This window comes from Hyperolius riggenbachi, chromosome 7 (genome assembly GCF_040937935.1).
Source record: "Hyperolius riggenbachi isolate aHypRig1 chromosome 7, aHypRig1.pri, whole genome shotgun sequence".
Taxonomy (NCBI): domain Eukaryota; kingdom Metazoa; phylum Chordata; class Amphibia; order Anura; family Hyperoliidae; genus Hyperolius; species Hyperolius riggenbachi.
This window is the reverse complement of record NC_090652.1, coordinates 198717924-198740525: the sequence shown is the minus strand read 5'-3', so window position 1 is coordinate 198740525 and position 22602 is coordinate 198717924. Positions and strand designations below refer to the sequence as shown.

The following is a 22602-nucleotide window of genomic DNA, read 5'->3' as shown; positions in this document are numbered from 1 at the left end:
AGCTTAGCAAATGCCATTCAGGAAATGCTTTAGAAAAAGAAAACCACGAGATCCCCATAAGCAGATTGACTAGTCTAAAACCTGTCAGTTCTGTCAGATTTTAAAGTGCTTACTTGTTTTTCGCTGGAGTGGTCCTTTAAACACTGGACTAGGTTACTAAAATTGTCTGCAACATGAAATGATAAATAAGCACACTAATAATATATGGTAAACACACTAATTATATATGGTAAAATGAACATAAAATTATTTGAAGCAACTACTCTTTCATACAAAAAGTAATGAGCAGTATGTAGCATATATCATTGCTACATAACCCATTTTGTAAGTGACTTTTATTAATTTAGTCTCCAAGAAGCTATAACTTTATAAACTAAAAAGATAACACTACACTTTTTTCAACTACTGTTAGGGATCATTTGCGCAATACACAAGACAATAACATTTATATTGTGCATTTCTACCAGTAGATTCAAAGTGCCAGAGCTGCAGCCACTTAAGGCACTCTCCAAGGGTGACCTGGATCATTAGGGAGCCTTGCCCAAAGACTTCTAACCGTTTTACGTACTGGCTTGAGCTGGGATTCGAACCCTTTTCAAAGGCTCAAAGCCTTGACGGTACGCTATCCAGCTGATCCTGAATAGGAAACAGTTCTGCAGTCCATTGTGATGCTGACCCCATTTATTACATCAATCAGGGCAGTGGAAAAAAAATGTGTGCAGCGGTTTGATCTTACATTGTACAGTAACAGTACATTACTGAAAACAGGTCTGCTTTACTTGGGGAATATCCAAGTTTGCTTCTGAGAAATGAACCATGAACTATAAACCTAACAGAAAATAAGCAGAGGGTCAAGCTGGTTTTCAAATGACAATCCTTCATCCTATAGCTAGAAGTTATCTCTTCCCTGATTATGCTTTCATAAAGCAAAAAAAAATAAAAAAAAATCCTTTTATTCTAAACTTGTGCCAGAAGTTGGCAGTGCTTTACGCAACAGGAGGCTAATGTCTGCCAAATATTATCAATTTAATTTTGAGTATGAATGTTTTCCTGAGAAAATGAAACAAAACATAAGGCTTTGTCTTCTTTATACTTTATCCAGTTATCATTCAGCAGCTAATGGAATAAAATAGTTGAAAGCTGTGAGATGTTTCATACCGAGTTTCCCAGGGCCGGGCAGTGAATGCATAAGGCTTAGATGTTAAAGCACCAACTGGACACAGGTCTATGATGTTTCCCGACAGCTCGGACATGAACATTTTCTCTATGTAAGTGCCAACTTGCATTTCATTTCCTCTGCCAGTTGTCCCCAGATCATCAACACCAGCAACTTCACTAGCAAACCTGGTACAAACAAATACATCAGGTTACATTCAGTACATAATTACATGATAACGACAGGTAATCAAGGAGATGCAAATACTGTATATGCATGTACAGTGGGTTGCAAAAGTATTCAACCCCCTTGAAGTTTTCCACATTTTGTCACATTACTGCCACAAACATGCATCAATTTTATTGGAATTCCACGTGAAAGACCAATACAAAGTGGTGTACATGTGAGAAGTGGAATTAATATCATACATGATTCCAAACATTTTTTACAAATAAATAACTGCAAAGTGGGTTGTGCGTAATTATTCGGCCCTGAGTCAATAATTTGTAGAACCACCTTTTGCTGCAATTACAGCTTTCTTTAGGGTATGTCTCTACCAGCTTTGCACATCTAGAGACTGAAATCCTTGCCCATTCTTCTTTGCAAACCAGCTCCAGCTCAGTCAGATTAGATGGACAGCGTTTGTGAACAGCAGTTTTCAGATCTTGCCACAGATTCTCGATTAGATTTAGATCTGGACTTTGACTGGGCCATTCTAACACATAGATAGGTTTTGTTTTAAACCATTCCATTGTTGCCCTGGCTTTATGTTTAGAGTCATTGTCCTGCTGGAAGGTGAACCTCCGCCCCAGTCTCAAGTCTTTTGCAGTCTCCAAGAGGTTTTCTTCCAAGTTTGCCCTGTATTTGGCTCCATCCATCTTACCATCAACTCTGACCAGCTTCCCTGTCTTTACTGAAGAGATGCACCCCCCGAGCATGATGCTGCCACCACCATATTTGACAGTGAGGATGGTGTGTTCTGAGTGATGTGCAGTGTTAGTTTACCGCCACACATAGCGCTTTGCATTTTGGCCAAAAAGTTCCATTTTGCTCTCATCTGACCAGAGCACCTTCTTCCACATGGTTGCTGTGTCCCCCAAATGGCTTGTGGCAAACTGCAAACGGGACTTCTTATGCTTTCTGTTAACAATGCCTTTCTTCTTGCCACTCTTCCATAAAGAATGTAAATCTGTATTCCTCAGCGCTGAGACATCACCCTCCTCTGTTGTTGTAACCTGTAGTCACCCAGTGTCACCCAGGGATATCCCCTGATGACGGCATAACGCCGAAACCTGGTAGGGAAGGAGAGACAGGCTATCTCTGTGAACGACCATTGAATGGTGTGATAAGGTGCACTTTGACACTAGTCAGTGCAGATACCTTATATGCTTTATTATGCAGTTCGGGTCCAGTTTGCATGGACCCACAATGTAAGTAATGTTTTTATGAAAATTGCCGAATAAAGATTGTAACCCCCTGTTGCTGAAAACTACTGAGCCTGGCTTGTGGTTTGTCCCTTGGTGGTGGACACTGTGTATTTAACAAGCACTGGGTGACTACAGGCTACAACAACAGAGGAGGGTGATGTCTCAGCGCTGAGGAATACAGATTTACATTCTTTTTGTTCCACTGTGGATTGGAGTTTACCTCTGGCAGCGAGCTGTATTGGTGTGGAGCGCTTGATAATCTTTACAACATAGACTCTTCCATAAAGACCACCTTTGTACAGTGCATGACTAATAGTTGTCCTATGGACAGAGTCTCCCACCTGAGCTGTAGATTTCTGCAGCTCGTCCAGAGTCACCATGGGCCTCTTGACTGCATTTCTGATCAGCGCTCTCCTTGTTCAGCCTGTGAGTTTAGGTGGATGGCCTTGTCTTGGTAGGTTTACAGTTGTTCCATACTCCTTCCATTTCTGAATGATCACTTGAACAGTGCTCCGTGGGATGTTCAAGGCTTTGGAAATCTTTTTGTAGCCTAAGCCTGCTTTAAATTTCTCAATAACTTGATCCCTGACCTGTCTGGTGTGTTCTTTGGACTTCACTGTGTTGTTTCTCCCAATATTCTCTTAGGCCTGGAACCCACTGAAAACCGCAAACGCAAAACGCAACCGCTAGCGTTTTGTCTGAGCGGTTTGCAAGCGGATTCATGCGCGTTTTTGGTCGTGTTTTGCAACATTGTATTTTTTTCCCCAGCGGGTGCCTAGCGTTTTGCGTTTTTATCCTGATTGGTCCTGTGAATTATTTTTCATTTTGTTACAGTGTGCTTAACCGCAAAACGCTAGCAAAACCGCTCAGTTTAGGTTTTGCTGAGCGTTTCTGCTAGCGTTTCAATACTTTACATTGAAGCGCTAACGCTCCCAAAATGCTGCAGGTCCTGCGTTTGCGTTTCTGGGAAACGCAAACGCTCCTGTGGAAGTTGCCCCATCCATTAACATTAGCCCAGCGTTTTGGCAAACTGCTAGCGTATCGCAGTGCTGCCAAAACGCTGCCAAAAGCGCTCCTGTGGGTTCCAGCCCTTAGACAACTTCTGAGGCCCTCACAGAGCAGCTGTATTTGTACTGACATTAGATTACACACAGGTGCACTCTATTTCGTCATTAGCACTCATCAGGCAATGTCTATAGGCAACTGACTGCACTCAGATCAAAGGGGGCTAAATAATTATGCACACACCACTTTGCAGTTATTTATTTGTAAAAAATGTTTGGAATCCTGAATGATTTTCGTTCCACTTCTCACGTGTACACCACTTTGTGTTGGTCTTTCATGTGGAATTCCAATAAAAATTGATTCATGTTTGTGGCAGGAATATGACAAAATGTGTAAAACTTCAAGGGGGCCGAATACTTTTGCAACCCACTGTATGTAGCATCCAACTTGGAAATGAGACAAAAAACGCTCCAGCTGCATGTAAAACATATATGCTCTCATTAAAGGAATACTATCGATGTATGCATTTATTTTTAAATGCTGTATGTTGTAGCACACATTAGGGCAAGTACTAGGAGCAATTTGATTCCTCACACAGCTGTTCCTCTCAGCTGTAAAATCCTCCCTCAGTTTTGGCGTCAGTGTTGGATACAAAATGTATCTAATACTGAGCTCCCAGAGGGCTAGACCATGTGTCTGCACAGGGGAGTTGCTATCAACTCCTCAGTTTATAGTTTAACCAGTTCGGCCTTTCTGGACGAGCTTTCTCGTCCAGAAAGGCACTGCTACTTTCCCTGCGTGGTGCGCGCGATCGGGCCCGCGCGCGCACCCGCAGCCCGCCGATCAGTGAATGGGAATATAATTCCCATTCACCGATCTAACTTCCCCGCAGAAATACCGACGCTTTCTATCCAGAGAGTGTGGTATTTCTGCCCCCCAGGAAACAACTCCCCTGCATTTAAGTTCCTGGATGTGACATCGCTCGCATCCAGGACTTTTCTCACTGTAAAACTGCACCCACACACAGTTTTAATTAAAGAATTACATTATCTTACATTTAAAATTAGCAATTTCCCTCCCACACCAAAAATTACCCACATACACTTTTCATTTAAAAAAAAATAAAAAAAAAATACAATAAAAAAAAAAACACATCATAAATAGTTACCCAAGGGTCTGAACTTTTTAAATATGCATGTCAAGAAAGTATGTTATTATATTATTTAAAATTATAAGCTTATAAATAGTGATGGACGCAAATTGAAAAAATGCACCTTTATTTCTAAATGAAATATCGGCACCATAAATTGTGATAGGGACATCGTTTAAAGGAGTACTATCGATTGAAACGACTTTTTTTTTTAATACTGTATATTAGTGTACACATTACCACTAGTGCTAGGGGCACTTTATTTATTCACCCAGGTCTCTCTCTCACTATCCCTGCTTAAAAATTCATTTCTCACACAGCTCATAGTAGTTTGGGTCACCCTGAGCTGCTTGGTTACTCTGTCACACAGCTCACAAATATATTTCACTGTGTCACTCACAGCATGCAGGAGACATGAGGAGAAATAGGCTGATCTGAGGTGGTAACAGGTAACTAAATGAGCTGTAATATTGCTGGAATATAACTAGCTATAATACACTAGTCTGTGTTTACACTCAGTCTGGCTGCTGCTTGAGGTGATTCACTCCAGGCTGCATCCACTTTACAAGCTGCTGAGAGGGGCAGACCACTGTTTACAATTAGCATTATTAGTATCTTTATCAGTCAAGAGAAGCAAAGATAATAAACACACATTGCTAGAATCTTTAACCCCTTACCACCATATCAATAAGATTCTTTCAGCAAGGTGATAATTAAACTAGAAACTGAGGAGTTGATAGCAACTCCCCTGTGCAGACATGGGCTTAGCCCTCTGGGAGCAGTCAGCATATAGATACATTTGTATCAAACACTGACGGCCAAAACTGACGGAGGATTTTACAGCTGAGAGGAACAGCTGTGTGAGGAATCAAATTGCTCCTAGTACTTGTCCTAATGTGTGCTACAACATACAGCATTTAAAAATAAATGCATACATCGATAGTATTCCTTTAAACGGTGTAATAACCGGGACAGATGGGCAAATAAAATACATGAGTTTTAATTACGGTAGCGTATATTAATTTCAAACTATAATGGCCAAAAACTGAGAAATAATGAATTTTTTTCATTTCTTTCTTAATCTTCCTGTTAAAATGGATTTAGAAAAAAATAATTCTTAGCAAAATGTACTACCCAAAGAAAGCCTAATTAGTGGCGGAAAAAACAAGATATAGATCAATTCATTGTGATAAGTAGCAATAAAGTTATAGGCGAATGAATGGGAGGTGAACGTTGCTCGGATGCATGAGATTTTTGGCACTGCGGCGCTGAACCGGTTAATTATCACCTTGCTGAAAGAATCTTATTTATATGGTGGTAAGGGGTTAAAGATTCTAGCAATGTGTGTTTATTATCTTTGCTTCTCTTGACTGATAAAGATACTAATAATGCTAATTGTAGACAGTGGTCTGCCCCTCTCAGCAGCTTGTAAAGTGGATGCAGCCTGGAGTGAATCACCTCAAGCAGGCAGTCTGAGTGTAAACACAGACTCCTGGTATAGCTAGTTATATTCCAGCAATATTCCAGCTCATTTAGTTACCTGTTACCACCTCAGATCAGCCTATTTCTCCTCATGTCTGCTGCATGCTGTGAGTGACACAGTGAAATATATTTGTGAGCTGTGTGACAGAGTAACCAAGCAGCTCAGGGTGACCCAAACTACTATGAGCTGTGTGAGAAATTAATTTTTAAGCAGGGATAGCGAGAGAGAGACCTGGGTGAATAAATAAAGTGCCCCTAGCACTCGTGGTAATGTGTACACTAATATAGAGTATTAAAAAAAAAAGTCAATTTCAATCGATAGTATTCCTTTAATCATCTCTAACGATAACCTATCTTAGAAAATGATTCAGAGCGTTCTCATATCTTCTCACCTTCATAATACACAATTAAAAGATAACTGAGCTGAAAGGTTCTACCAGCCCCTAGCAGTCTATGCGGTCCCTCACTGCGGCACCCTTCAGAGCGCTGCTATACCCAGCGTAAAATCACCAACCACAGCTGTGGTCCACTTGCCTCTCTCAATTGCGCACTTGTGACCAGGAGCGTTCTGTGCTTGCGCAGTTTAAGTATTTGCGAACTATGCAAGACCAGAATGATTCCGAAGACCAGAGCGCGATCGAGAGAGGCGCGCAAACATGCTTACGCATGCCCAGAAGCTGGCAAGCACCGTTGTGGTCGGTGATCTTACGGAGGAGATAGCGGCACAATGAAGGGCAGTGGAAACTGCAGTGTGGAATCACAGACTTCTAGGGGCTGGAATAAGCACCAGGTAAGTAAAGATTAACTCTTACCTTTCAGCTCGGTTATCCTTTAAAGGAAACCTGTAGGGGTAAAAAGTGCCTGATCCTCCTGAGGCTTCCCTGTCCTCCTCTGTTGGGCTATTTCAGTGCTGTACCATCAACAAAGCCGTTGACAAGGGCTTATCCATAGCTTGCGCATGCCAAGTAGCATGGGCCTAATTGCACCTGCACAGTAGCACAGATCTGACTGGGCTAATGCACAGTGCGGCAGCTCTTCAGGGGTCTCGGTGTTGGAAAAAACTGATGGAGGAGGAGAGAGGCTTTCCTCTCCCGAGGCAAATATGCATTTTTTGCATTTTCCATCTTCACAGGTTTACTTTAACCACTTCGGTCTATCTGGACGGATATATCCGTCCAGACAGCCTGCACCGCTGCTGCGGCACCGCGCGTGCGCTCCTGCAGTCTTTCACTGCCCCTGAGATCAATGAGTGGGAATATAGATCCCATTCATTGATCATGTCCCACGTCGCCCCTTCTGTTTCTGTAAGCGAGAGCTCTCGCTTGCAGGACGAAAAATCAAAAACTCACTGCGGCCATCTTGTGGCCAAATAGTAATACAACATCTACACAATTAAAAAAAAATACATACACAATCAATTTCATTTAAAATGACCTGTTTACCTTCCCCTCCTGAAAAAACCCAAATACAATTTTTAATAAAATAAATACATTAAAAAATTACAATAAACAAAAAAAACCATCATAAATAGTTATGCAAGGGTCTGAACTTTTTTAATACGCAAGTCAAGCGAGTATATTACTATACTTTTTTAAATTTTAAGCTCGTCAATAGTGATGAACGCAAATTGAAAAAATGCACCTTTATTTCCAAATAAAATATTGGCGCTATACATTGTGACAGGGACGTAATTTAAATGGTAAAATAACCAGGACAAACGGGCAAATAAAATACGTGGGTTTTAATTATGGTAGCATGTATTATTTTAGAGCTATAATGGCTGAAAACTGAGAGATAATGCATTTTTCCAATTTTTTCTTAATATTCCTGTTAAAATGCATTTACAAAAAAATAATTCTTAGCAAAATGTACCCCAAAAACAAAGCCTAATTGGTGGCGGAAAAAACAAGATAGAGATCAATTAATTGTGATAAAGTTATTGGCGAATGAATGGGAGATGAATGTTGCTTGGATGCATAAGGTGAAATGACACTGTAGGCTGAAGTGGTCAAGTTTATGCACAGCTTGCTTCTTTGGACTGCCAACTGTTTCTTGAAAGCTCTTAAGTTGGGTACGCATTTTCCAATCATCTTGCTGCCAGTGTTTCTACTGAAAGATCTATGTGGTTTGTATGCAAAAATCTAAAATAACCAATTGCTTTTTCACCTGAGCAAGGTCAGGGCTGGGGAGCTGGCCAGACTGTTCAGGCATTTAATCATCTCCTAATACAACCGCACATGGTCAAGTCAGGTGACAATCGTGATATCTATAGCTTAACCACTTTACCCCCGCCCGTACGAATTTCTCCGTCCCTTTTTCCATCCTTTAACCCCCAGGGACGGAGAAATTCGTACTTTGCGCACTCCCGCCGCTGCCCGCGCTCCCGCTCGTAAACACGCCACCCGCCGCTAGTAAACACGCCGCTGCCCGCTCGCCCGGAGATCAATGAACGGGAAAATCCATTCCCGTTCGTTGATCTAAGCCCCGCAATGATCCGCTGCTCTCCGATGAGCAGCGCGATCATTGTGAAAAGTAAGCACTTACCCAGCCTCCAAGTACTGCCTCCAAGCTTCCGGAAGGACGCTTGGAGGTCGCATTAAAACAAAAAGTTACTGTGGCCATCTTGTGGCCAAATAGTAAAACTACACCCTACACATTTTTTTACATACATATAAATTACTTTTACACAAAAAATTAACTCATTACCTCCCACACTCCCAATTTTTTTTTTTAATTAAAAAAAAATTAAAAAATATACAATAAAAAAAAATACATAAATAGTTACCTTAGGGACTGAACTTTTTAAATATTTATGTCAGGAGGGTACAACACTGTTACTTTATAAACTATGGGCTTGTAATTAGGGATGGACGCAAAACTGAAAAAAATGCACCTTTATTTCCAAATAAAATATTGGCGCCAAACATTGTGATAGGGACATAATTTAAACGGTTTTATAACCGGGACAAAAGGGCAAATACATTTCATGGGTTTTAATTACGTAGCATGCATTATTTAAAAACTATAATGGCCGAAAACTGAAAAATAACTAATTTTTTTCCCACATTTTTCCTATTTTCCCATTAAAACACATTTAGAATAAAATAATTCTTGGCATAATGTCCCACCTAAAGAAAGCCTAATTGGTGGTGGAAAAAACAAGATATAGATCGTTTAATTGTGATAAATAATGATAAAGTTATAGACAAATGAATGGAAGGAGCGCTGAAAGGTGAAAATTGCTCTGGTGGTCAGGGGGTAAACCCCCTCAGTGGTAAAGTAACTGTAAATACAAGTCTGCCCTGTTTAAGAGGGTACTGTTGCTCATTTTTCTTCTACAGAATCCACAACATGATGGTCTGGTGCTGTCACCTTCATCCACCCAAATATTGGGGCATGATCAGGGCTTAAAGACATGTTTTAGTGGCAATAACACCAGAAGTACGGCCCTCAACTTTAACAGGAAATTCCACTTTTGGACCAATATTGTTACAAACGTACTGTATAGCTGTACATTTCGACTCCACAAGTCTTTGTAGTTTAATGTTATTAAGGTTAGTAAAAGGTATTGTTCATATTATGCATCTTTGCAACAGTACTCTCTTTACAGTACAAGTTGGACAGAAGCTCCCACCTAACTGCAAGACTTATTAGTTACACACTGAAGAAACCTTTATGACATTTTCAAATCCTGCGCAAATACATTGACTGGCAACAAACTTTGACACCCCCATCTGCCAGTTGCTATTAGGAACACTATAGAATGGCTGTGTGGTGTTCCTACATTAACTGGTTCGTGGTCCACGATTTTTACCCCTTAAAGGAAATGACCGAGCTGCATAAAAAAAAAAAAAAAAAAAAAAAAAAAAAAGGGACATTTACTTACCCCGGGCTTCCTCAAGCCCCTAGCAGCAGCTATGTCCCTTGCCGCAGCTCTGCTCTCAGCCGCCGGCTCCCGGTCCTCGGCGGTGCAGAGGCCGACCTCGCCAGGTCGTCCTCTAATGCGCCTAAGCAAGCTTCGTTCACTCGCACGTAGTGTGGAGTGTACTGCGCAGGGGACCGGGAGCAAGAAGCTGAGAGCGGAGCTGCAGGGAGGGACATAGCGGCTGCTAGGGGATGGAGGAAGCCACGGGTAAGTAGATGTTCTTTTTTTTTATGCAGCTCAAAATCTGAACTTACCTGGGGCTTCCTCCAGTCCACCGTAGGTCGGGAGGTCCCTCGACGTCCATCTGGCTCGTCTCCCAGGGCCTGTCAGAAATGGCTCCCCGCCGGCTCCCGGCAACACTGGGCCCGAGTGTCAGGCTCCTCTTCCTGAAAGGTGACGTCAGTCGTCACCACGCCGGCCGCCTCGCGTCATCACATCGGCCGGCGTGACAGTACGGCGCATACGCGATTAAACTGCACATGCGCCGTACTATCACGCTGGCTGCCGTGACGACGACTGACGTCACCTTTCAGGAAGAGGAGCCCGACACTCGGGCCCAGTGTCGCCGGGAGCCACTTCTGACGAGGCCCTGGGAGAAGAGCCAGATGGACGTCAAGGGACCTCCCGACCTACGGTGCGATGGAGAAAGCCCCAGGTAAGTTCAGATTTTGATTTTAATTTGAGCTCGGAGTCCCTTTAAGGCTCCTGACATTTTTGACACTTTGCTGTGTTGTTTTTAAACAGCTGTAACTTTTTAATTATGCCAAATTAGTGATACAGTATATAACTTGTTTTTTTTTCAGTACAATATAGACTGTAGGTAATATTTTTCTCCCAAATCTATTTTATTTTATAGTCATTTTATGGGGAAAAATTAGGTGTAGATGCAGAAAATACCCATTTTCTTATTTTTGACATGACCCGTTCCACAATTATAAAGCACATAAAAATGAATTATTTGACCCTTCCCGAATAAAACAATACCCCATATGCCATGTTTTACTTCTAGCTGAGCATGGCGTGGACCATCATTCCCAGCCTGCGCGTCTGTGATGATCAAAAGTGTTCGCTAAGGCAACAGTTCAGAGGGGCATCTCTAGGCAACCACAGAGCGTTACATCTGTAGAGCATTGGGGGCTCAAACTTTCACCCTAGCGATCGCATCTGATCGCTACAGGTGGCAGTCATTAAAAAGTTTATAAACAGGTATAGGGGTTAATAAGCTATGCTGGGGTTAAATATTAAATGGGGATTAACCCCCCCCAACCCCCCCCCCCCCCCCCCCCCCCCCCCCCCAAAAAAAAAAGAACCCACTATTTTATTGGGACCATCTCACCTAAAAAAAAAATTCAACTTTACAATATTTTTTTCCCCTAACTTGATTGATTGTTCCTATTAGCTAGCAAAAATCATTCACAAGACTGTGCAAGTGCATGGTCACGTGCGGGAGCATGCATGGTCACGACAGGTGGCTGTTTTTAATGCAGCTTGTAGATTCTACATCCTGGAACATACAGCAGCACTAATTAGGACGCAGAATCTACGCTACTGAACAACAACAGGTTAAACAATGATGACAAAGAAAATGTTTTCCATTAACCTGTTTGGGACCACTTGAGGTGAAATCTATGGCGTGTTTGTTCACACCATTCTCTGATGGGACTTGCATTACACCTCATCGCGTCCACACGCTCCTGCCATGATCCCCGCTAGTCTCAGCTGTCTGATGACAGACAATTTCTTTGGCTCCTGACCCTGTAAGCTAATCACAGTGATCACAAAGTAAAAATGGAAAAAGGGCCCTAGTTCTTAAAGTGAATCTGAAGCGTAATTAAAAAACAAAAACCAGATACTTACCTAAGAAAAGAGAAAGCTCTGGGTCCTATAGAGCCTTTCAGTTCCTCATTATTCCCCAGCAGGCTCCTCTGTTTAAATCTCCTGCCGCGGAAGGCATACGGAAGTTTTCTGGAGCCTGATCGCTCCCGAAGATTGATGGCTCTGTACTGTTCAGTACGGAGCGGCCCTCTTTCGGGAACCCGAGTGCTTCCAGACACTATTGAAGCCCGCAAGCAGCGGAAGAGAGCAGTCTGCGACCCATCTGTCGGAGACTGCTAATGGAGGAGCATGTGGGGGAATGACAAGCCGGAGAGAGACAGGGGAAAGGCTCTATAGGACCTATACTCTATAAGACCCAGAGACTTTCTCAGCCTTAGGTAAAGTATCTGTTTTGTTTTTTTTAAATTACACTACAGACTCCCTTTAAGGCACCAAAGCAGAATAATCCCCACGAGGTTAATTTAGAGCAGAGTTGAATGGATTGTATTTTTCCCAAACATACAGTCAGGTCCATAAATATTGGGATATTGACACAATTCTAATGTTTTTGCCTCTATACACCACCACAGCTATTCTCTGCCAGGCCTCTACTACAACTGTGTTCAGTTCCTGCTTATTCTTGGGGCATTTTCCCTTCAGTTTTGTCTTCAGCAAGTGAAATGCTTGCTCAATCGGATTCAGTTCAGGTGATTGCCTTGGCCATTGCATAACATTCCATATCTTTCCCTTCAAAAAAACTCTTTCGTTGCTTTTGCAGTACGCTTTGTGTCATTGTCCATCTGCACTGTGAAGTGCATTCTAATGAGTTCTGAAGCATTTGGCTGAATATGAGCAGATAATATTGCCCCAAACACTTCTGAATTCATCCTGCTGCTTTTGTCAGCAGTCACTGACAATCATTTATAAATACAAGAGAACCAGTTCCATTGGCAGCCATACAAACCATGGCACTACCACAACCATGCTTTACTGATGAGGTGATATGCTTAGGATGACGAGCAGTTCCTTTCCTTCTCCTTACTCTTCTCATCACTCTGGTACAAGTTCTTGGTCTCATCTGTCCATAGGATGTTGTTCCAGAACTGTGAAGGCTTTTTCTAGATGTCATTTGGCAAACTCTAATCTGGTCTCCTGTTTTTGAGACTCACCAATGGTTTATATCTTGTGGTGAACCCTCTGTATTCACTCTGGTGAAGTCTTCTCTTGATAACTTTGACACAGGCACACCTACATCCTGGAGAGTGTTTTTGATCTGGCCAACTGTTGTGAAGGGTGTTTTCTTCACCAGGGAAAGAATTCTTCAGTCATCCACCACAGTTGTTTTCCGTGGTCTTCCAGGTCTTTTGGTGTTGCTGAGCTCACCGGTGCTTGCCTTCTTTTTAAGAATGTTCCGAACAGTTGTTTTGGCCAGGCTTAACATTTTTGTGCTCTTTCTGATGGGTATGTTTTGTTTTTTCAGCCTAATGATGGCTTGCTTCACTGATAGTGACAGCTCTTTGGATTTCATCTTGAGAGTTAACAGCAGCAGATTCAAAATGCAAATAGCACACTTAAAATGAACTCTGGACCTTCTATCTGCTCATTGTAATAGTGATAATGAGGGAATAACTCACACCTGCCCATGGAACAGCTGAGAAGCCAATTGTCCCATTTCGTTTGCTCCCTTAACAAGTGGGAGGCACATATGCAAACTGTTGTAATTCCTACACTGTTCACCTGCTTTGGATGTAAAGCCCCTCAAATTAAAGCTGACAGTCTGTAGTTAAAGTACTTTGTGTTTGTTTCATTTCAAATCCATTGTGGTTGTGCATAGAGCCAATAATGTTAGAATTGTGTTGATGTCCCAATATTTATGGACCTGACTGTAGTTAAACTGTTTAAACTCTATGCATATATGATATAATAGAGCATAGACAGGAATATTTTTTTACTGGATTTCTCTCAGGATCACCTCCCTCCCCCCCAAAAAATTAATAAAATATTCATAGAATCTGCTTGTTCTACATAAATATTTAATAATAACGTTATCTAAATCCAGACAAAGCTACTGCTTTGACATGACGCATGTATGTATCAGGACATAAGTAGGAATAGGTACCTAATGCATCGAGTACACTGAATGCAACGAGTCATAATAGTTTTCACCAAGGGTCCAATGTTCTTGTCTTCCACTGCACGCTTTCCCTCTGTAAACCTGCTCCTGTCACTTCCAAACATCATTGACTGATCCTGGAGGATTTAAACACACAAGAAAATCAAGAGAATGGGAATAACCTCCACTCTGTCTCACTTCATAAATGACATCTTATTTAAAGCTGAATGACAGTCAACATTTCCCTTCTGCTCCAATAGTTTAACAAGCTCACCACACCATAATGTATAAAGGAAAAAAAACATCTTTTTAAAATATCTGACAGGGTTAATGGGTTTACTTTAATTTTTTCCTAATAGCCTTGTCACTGCACTATACTCCACTGAGCTCTTTAGACTCTTTAGTTTGATTTTTGAGAAGGAAGCAGATAAAACTGTAGCTTTATAGCAGGGAGCTCCTGTGTGTGAGGTACACTAATTGTAAGAAGCACCCTTCTATTTTTCTGACTGACGAGCTTACTGAACAAACAAGATATGAAATTATTATGCAAGATGGCTGCTTCCAGGGGGAACTGTGATTGCTGCTACACAAATTACATTAATCATTAAAGGACTTACGAGGCCAAGTTATGGAAAAAAAGTTAATTACCTGCTTCACCTTTTACGGCACGGAGGACGCCGTCCGCGCCCTTCCGTGCCGATCCGCCGGGTCCCCCCGCTCGTCAGCCCCCCGGGGATGGCTCCCGACCCCACGGCCGGGTCGGCTCCCCTGCCTCTCCCAAAATGGCCGCTCGCTCTGGCCGCGGCTGCGCAGTCCGCATAGCCGCGAGTGCGGCTGCGCAGCTCTAGGGCCAACCTCCCCGATCCACGCTACGTAGCGTGGATCGGGGAGGTTGGCCCTAGAGCTGCGCAGCCGCACTCGCGGCTATGCGGACTGCGCAGCCGCGGCCAGAGCGAGCGGCCATTTTGGGAGAGGCAGGGGAGCCGACCCGGCCGTGGGGTCGGGAGCCATCCCCGGGGGGCTGACGAGCGGGGGGACCCGGCGGATCGGCACGGAGGGCGCGGACGGCGTCCTCCGTGCCGTATAAGGTGAAGCAGGTAATTAACTTTTTTATCATTACTTGGCCTCGTAAGTCCTTTAAGCAGAGAACTGCATCTGGCATGTATGGAGAGAGTTTAGCCTGCCTAATCCCCCCCCCCTCTCCCATCTGGACCAAACCCACATGCGCTGCACAGAAGGTAAACATAGAGAAATGCTGTTTGAGATGGCAGATAAGCTTATTTGAAAGCACAGGATGTTAACAATATAGCCATTTGGTTCCCAACTGGTTCTGAGCTAAGTGCTTCTGTTGATCTGCCTTACTGTTACCTATTTTTGCCTGGATTTTTAATACTCTCTGCCTGGATTTTGACTACTCTGCCTGCCACCTGTACCGACCTCTGCCTGGATTTTGACTACTCTGCCTGCCGCCTGCACCGACCTCTGCCTGGATTTTGATGACTCTCTGCCGGCCACCTGCACTGACTTCTGCCTGGATTTTAACTACTCTCTGCCCGCCACCTAAGACCAATAGCAAAGGGAAAAAAAAGTCTGAAAGGATCACGCTTCTACTGCTCCGACTGTAATGTCACCCTCTGAGCCATTCCCTGTTTCAAAATATTTCACACACGGGAGGTGCATTAGGTATATATATGTACATACTGTATAGTCTGATGCCTTATTTGTACAGTTTCACTACTTTTTAAGTTTATTCATAACTTTAATTATTTCAACAATTTTGTGTTCTACTCTTATTATATGCGGGATGTCTACAAGACTGTTCTGACATATTTTGGTGGGTTATTACTTAATTGGATGCTTAAAATTCTTGAAAAAAAATGTACTGCTTTTAGACCCATAAATCCAGACAGAAACGCACTGCCAGGGAGGTTAATAAAGTAAAGTATACACATGTTCAATAGGATTATTATTATAAAGCATGCAGTTGCAGCTAGGATACCGAATTTCAAATATTTCACATGCTCGGATGAAAGAATTCATAGGACTTTTGATGTCCTAACCAAGAAAAAAAAAAGAAAAAGAAAAAAAAGAATTGGTACTCACCTGGGGCTTCCTCCAGCTCCCTTTAGGCAACTTGCTGCCACGCCATCCTCCGAGGCAGCTCCAATCCCCTGCTGGATGGCCCGGTACATGTGAGAAGTCACGATTCACCACACATGCAGGGTTCGGGAGTGTTCTTGGCCTGCTCAGTAAGCTGACTTGTGGATTTACTGGGCCGGCTAGCGGAGGATCGAGGCAGCCAGGGAGGGCAGCAAGGGAGCCAACGGCGTAAAGGGGGCTGGAGGAAGCTTCAAGTACATATACATTTTTTTAATCTCAAGTTTCCTTTAGGCAAGCAACATCTGACATTGCCAGAGGAAAACAGCATTATTGTTTTCCCCATTTCAGGTACACTTTAACCATTACTGCTGCACAGACCTGCGGGCCTGTGCGTGCGAATGTGCAGACAGAAGCCAGTGATCGCGATAGTACTGGCAACAGGGGGGATTGGTGGCAGGGGACGGAAGTCCCCTGCGCCAATCCGTGTTTGTCCGGCTAGAATGATCACGGTTTTTGTTCAAAAACAGTGATCATTCTTAAATGGTGCTGCCCCGCTCCCTCCCACTAGCTCGTTTCCACCACTCCCACAGCCAATTGTGAGATTAATGAATGGGAACTTTGTTCCCATTCATTCATCTCCCCTCTAGGCTCCCGTGATCGGCGGCATTAATATGTACTTACTTATAATGCTTACTTCAAATTAATATGACAAGAGAAATGTTTATGACAGTATACTACAAGTGATTGTATTACCCAAAGCTTATTTCTGCCATGTTCCTAAAAGGGACAACTGCAATTTGGCTTGTGCTGTCAGCACTTTGAACAGAGAACTGGATAGTCTTGTTAATTATTTCTGTCTTTATGAACAGTTAACAGACCCAGTCGTCTGCAGCAACTGCCAGTCACAGAAAAGCAGCTTCTTAAAGAGAACCCGAGGTGGGGTTCTTCCATCGCAATCCATATACAGAGGCTGGGTCTGTCTATAGAGCCCAGCCTCTGTTGCTAGTTAGTTTCTTTCAAAGCCCCCCCTGCGCGCTGTCAGACCCCATAAAACACAGCCGCCCTGGCGACACGCAGCGTGTCGCAACCGGCTGTGTTTAGCTCACTACTGTCAGTCTCGCCGCTCCCCCGCCTCCTGAATCGCTCTGGTCCCCGCCCACGTCTTTTCCCTCCCCGCTGATTGGAGGGAAGGGACGCGGGCGGGGACCAGAGCGATTCAGCAGGCGGAAGAGCAGCCGAGACTGACAGTAGTGAGGTAGTTTTATGGGGTCTGACAGCGCGCAGGGGGTGCTTTGGAGGGAAATAATTAGCAACAGAGGCTGGGCTCTATAGACAGACCCAGCCTTTGTATATGGATTGCGATGGAATTACCCCACCTCAGGCTCTCTTTAACAGTTCTTTATAAAATCTTTTTTTACAACAGGTTAGAACTAGTGAAAGCAGAAAGTGGCTATAATTCTTCATCAACTATTGGATCGTGCACAGGACCTTAAAGAGGAACTGCAACCAAGGAATAAACTTCATCCCAATCAGTAGCTGATACCCCTTTTCCAATGAGAAATCTTTACCTATTCTCAAAGAGATCATCAGAGGGGTCTGTATGGTTGATACTGTGGTAAAACCCCTCCCATAGTGTGATGTTAGCACCTAGGCCCTGACAGTTTGCGGTCTGTGAACCTCATTGCATTGTGGGAAATAACAGCTGTTTCTAACTGCCAAGCAACCAGTATCTCTATATAAAAAAAAAAACAAAAAAAAACAGCAACAACCCTTTAGCCTATCGCATTGTGAGGGGGTGTGGTTATAGATAATGGCAGTTGGTGCAGCCTGTTTTTTTTCCATGTCTGCCAGTAGTAAAGATGATGACAAATTACATGGCGCATAATCTCTCTTCTATTTTTTAACTTCTCACTTTGCAATTAATTCTTTACTCCCTTTTTTGCTACAGTTCCTCTTTAAGGAATGCTAATCTGAGGGTTTTTTTTCAATCAGTTTTGTCTGAATTTAAGTCTTGTTTCTGGTAAAAATGTATTAAAAAAAAAAAAACCTCTCAAATCCCGGGCAGGTCCCATTGCTCCCTGAAAATTCTGTGTAGAGGAATAGAAGGCATATCCCTCTCTAATGTTATGCACCTGGCTCAGTGCAGAATTTAGGGTATGTTCATGTTGGGGGAAGAAAATAGAGCCGGGCTAGGGATATACCCACTCATCTGACTCTGCTACTTCAGGGTACTAATGCAGTTATTGTCACCCGCAGGGACTTAGGCCTCTTGCACACTGCAAGCAATTCAGATTCAGATTCCGCTTTTTAATCAGTTTTTACCTCCGATTCAGATTCAGATTTGCAGTGTGCAGGGAGCAAACTGCAAATCTGAATCTGAATCGGAAGTAAAAACAGATTAAAAAGCGGAATCTGAATCTGAATTGCTTGCAGTGTGCAAGAGGCCTAAAACGCAACCCGTGGGGTATAATTGTGCTGAACTGGTGTGTACGGCATTATTCAAACAAAACACTACTTAAAACTGTGTCTAATGAGGTAAGGTATGATTAAAAATTAAGAAACAAAATGTTTGTATAGTGGGACTTAAATCAAAAATAACAAAATTATTTACCTGCAGGTCACATTCTCCACCTTGATCACAGATGGGACAGTCCAGTGGGTGGTTTGCCAGCAAGAATTCCATGACGCCTTCCCTAGGTAAAGGAAATAAAAAAAAAATAGAATTGGATATTTTTAGATATTTTAGAATTAAATTTTGAAACCCTCAAATATTATTTAGAAATATCTGTTTGCCTATTATAAATGTAAACTATGTGGTTTCAATAATGGTAAACTAAAATCTCCATACACAAGAACAATATTGGCAGCGTATCCCAGAATTTCTGCTTTGATGGCATTCCAGTAATAGTCATCTGAATACTAATCAAACATAATTCAAACTCTGTGCCTATCCAAGTGACAACCAAAATGTCAATGCTTACTCTGACTGCCTTTGGTAATACCCAACCTTCTTAAACATTCTAAAGCCCCATCTACACGATACGATTCTTTGTACGATTTGATTACGATTCTATTTACGATCTGATTAAATCAGACATGTCCGATTGGGATTCGATTCGATTTGCCTTGGGCGGAGAGGAGCCTTCAGTCTCCGAGTGGCGATCGCCGCTCGGGAGACTGTTAGACGGCGTATAATTACCCGTACAGCGCTGCGATCTACAGCAGCGATGTACTGGGGGTATCTGTGTGGCACGGCTGTCCCCTCCATTGGCTCCGAGGTGGTCCGCTGTCATAGGCTGAAGCCTATGACAGCCGATCACACTGATAGGCTGGCGGGGGGAACTGTAAAAATAATTAAAAAATATATATATAATATATATATATCTATATATCTATATCTATCTATCTATATATATATATATACACACACACACACACACACACACACACACACACACACACACACACACACACACACACACACACATTTATATATATATACACATATACACACACAAATATATACATATATGAGGTGCAATCAGACCCCACCACCAGAAAGATCTGTTGGTGGGGAGAAAGGGGGGGGGGAGGTAATCACTTGTGTGCTGTGTTGTGCGGCCCTGCAGCTTAGCCTTAAAGCTGCAGTGGCCTATTTGACAAAAAAAGGCCTGGTCTTTAGGGGGTTTAACACTGTGGTCCTCAAGTGGTTAAACTAGCTACTGGCATTAAATAAAACCATATATCATAGTAATAACTTTATATCATGACCAAAAACGATATTTGATATTAAAATAGAAATGACAATACTCACATTTAATGACCTTGCATTTCCTTAAAAGTTTGATAATGATTACACCCAAAGTTATTGACACATCCTTGCATTAAATAATGATTAGCCCCCACATTGACACAACCTTTCATTAATAATGGCGGGTGACATTGGGCCGGCTCACAGGTTGATATTGGGCTAACTTTAGATCTTTCAGCAGTGTACTAGTTATAACTAGTACAGTACTGAACGGTGAAAAGTTGACCAGTCTACATTATTCAGCCTGTTTGGGACTACATGCACCAGCAGAGACCAATATGGTTTATTATACAGTTCCTATCTGTTCCTATTATATAAGTTGAAGGTACACCAAAATAAACCATGTAGATCCCTGTTGCTTCTTGTAGTCCCATGCAAGCTGAATAATTTAGACTGGACAACTTTAGACATTTCAGCACTGTACTAGTTATGGAACATGAGGACCTCTAGTAGTGCCTGGCCCGTCCGTTCACATCCAGCACATTAAGAGCTTTAATTACAAGAAGCAGCATGGGTAGCTTACCGTTAGATCTCCCTGCTGCCAATTCTGCCTGGGACTAGTTTGGTGGAGGCTCTGAACAAAGCTGTGCACTGCAAAGTCCGCGCAGTGCAGTAGAGCCAGGGTTGCACACACAGTCACATGGCAATGCTGTAGAGTGGGGGGCGCGATAGAGGGTCTTGCAGGGCTCGGCGGCTGGGTTGCACTAACTGGCAACTACACAAAGGGGAGGTAGTGCATAATGGCAGGTTAACCCCAGCCGCCATGAGAGCCGCACTCAAATGGTTAACGAGCCACATACGGCTCTAAAGCCACAGATTCAGACCCCTGCTCCAGGAAGGTAGGTAGGATACCTACAGTGAGGAGTTGGGAGTTTTTAAACTCTGTTATGCTAGACTGTTGTTCTGCCTTAAACTCCATCTCCATTCCAAGTCTTTACAGGTTTAGTGTTGTTCTGCTTTAAAGCCCATCTCCATTCCAAATCTTTACAGGTTTAGTGTTGTTCTGCTTTAAAGCCCATCTCCATTCCAAATCTTTACAGGTTTAGTCATCTGATTGCTGGCCCTCTGTTTATGCTGGCAGACAAATGACAAATCACTAGCTAAGCTATAAATGGCTAAAATCTTTTTTTTTTTTTTTTTTTTTTATGAAAAATAGGCTGCGTTGTTCCTTTTTTTTGGATGCCAGCTTTTCATACATGACTGGAAACATTATATAACCTAACCATCCTATGAAAGAGCACAATATCCCATCTTATTACTAGAAGAAGTACAGTAGCTGCAATTGGCGGCCAGATATTTACTAAAGGTCAACCTTGAATGAAAGGGGTTTAAGTGTTTACTGGTGATTGCAAGCTCCTATGCAGTCCCATAGGTTTGCCACCTTAAAGGTGGTGAACCTATTCTTGTGACTTGTGATGTAGCACTAGTAATATGCATCATCACATCTCTATAAATAGAATGTACAACTTTTTTGCAACATAATGCGAATAGTGCACATTTTAGTAAATCTTTATTCATGTATTTACCAGTATTTATATAGGGCCAACACATTATGCAGCGCTGTACAGAGTATATTGTCTTGTCCCTCAGAAGGGCTCACAATCTAATCCCTACCATAGTCCTATGTCTATGTATGTATCGTGTAGTGTATGCATCACAGTCTAGGGCAGTGAGACTGCAAACTTGGCTCTCCAGCTGTTAAGGAACTACAAGTCCCACAATGCATTTGCCTTTAAGAATCATGACTGTGGCTGTCAGACTCCCGCAATGCATTGTGGGACTTGTAGTTCCTTAACAGCTGAGAGCCAAGTTTGCAGATCACTGGTCTAGGGCCAATTTAGGGGAAGCCAATTAACTTATCCATATGTTTTGGGGATGTGGGGGGAAACCAGAGTGCCTGGAGGAAACCAGCGAAGACACGGGAAGAACATACTAACTCCTTGCAGCTGTTGACCTGGCTGGGATGTGAACCAGAAAGATGGCTCTGCAAGGCAAGAGCGCTAACCACTACGCCACCGTGCTGCCCCAAACCCCTTTATATTAAGTACATAGAAAAACGAACAAACAACGGACCAGACGTGTCTTTCATGAAGTGACACTAGTGGCTTGATTTAAGCCTGTCAAATATTTAACGTTGTATTCCTTTTATATATCATGAATTTATATCTTTTGATTTATTTCTAGCTCATAGTCTCAAAATTACTGTTGAAATGAGTAATAATCAGCATTTTTCACCGGCTGGTGAAAAACCAATTATAATAGCTGCAGTCTCACTGCCCACATGTCCTGGCACTGACTGGCCCTAAATTGGTGTGGAAAACTATGTAAGATACTGCTGGGGGGGGGGGGGGGGGGAGAAGGGCGCAGGAGGTGTGGTTGGATTTCCCACTGTTTATGACAAGATGATAATAGAGACTAAAGAACTAAACGTTAACTGAAAAAAGAAAGTACACTGGCATGCAGCAATGGCATAATCATAATTTTAGGAATACTACCTTTTTAAAAACAATGTTTTGAACAAAACTTCTAGAATTGCCTCAGAGCATACTATTGATAAAGCTCTTAGAATTTAGCTGTTAAAGATTTAGAAATAATTCAGAGCCTTTTAAGTTTTTATT

General features: G+C 42.6%; 1 protein-coding gene across 2 annotated transcripts in view; it reads right to left on the bottom strand.

Annotated features, from left to right (window-relative positions):
- NDUFS1 (NADH:ubiquinone oxidoreductase core subunit S1) overlaps positions 1 to 22602 on the bottom strand; it is a 76821-nt gene that overhangs the window by 39063 nt on the left and 15156 nt on the right. For both annotated transcript variants that reach the window (XM_068245001.1, XM_068245000.1), the window contains 3 exons: positions 18785 to 18866; positions 14080 to 14210; positions 1159 to 1344 (listed from right to left, as the gene is read on the bottom strand). In XM_068245001.1, coding sequence (XP_068101102.1) covers positions 1159 to 1344; positions 14080 to 14210; positions 18785 to 18866 — 399 coding nt within the window. The remainder of the gene's footprint in view (positions 1 to 1158; positions 1345 to 14079; positions 14211 to 18784; positions 18867 to 22602) is intronic.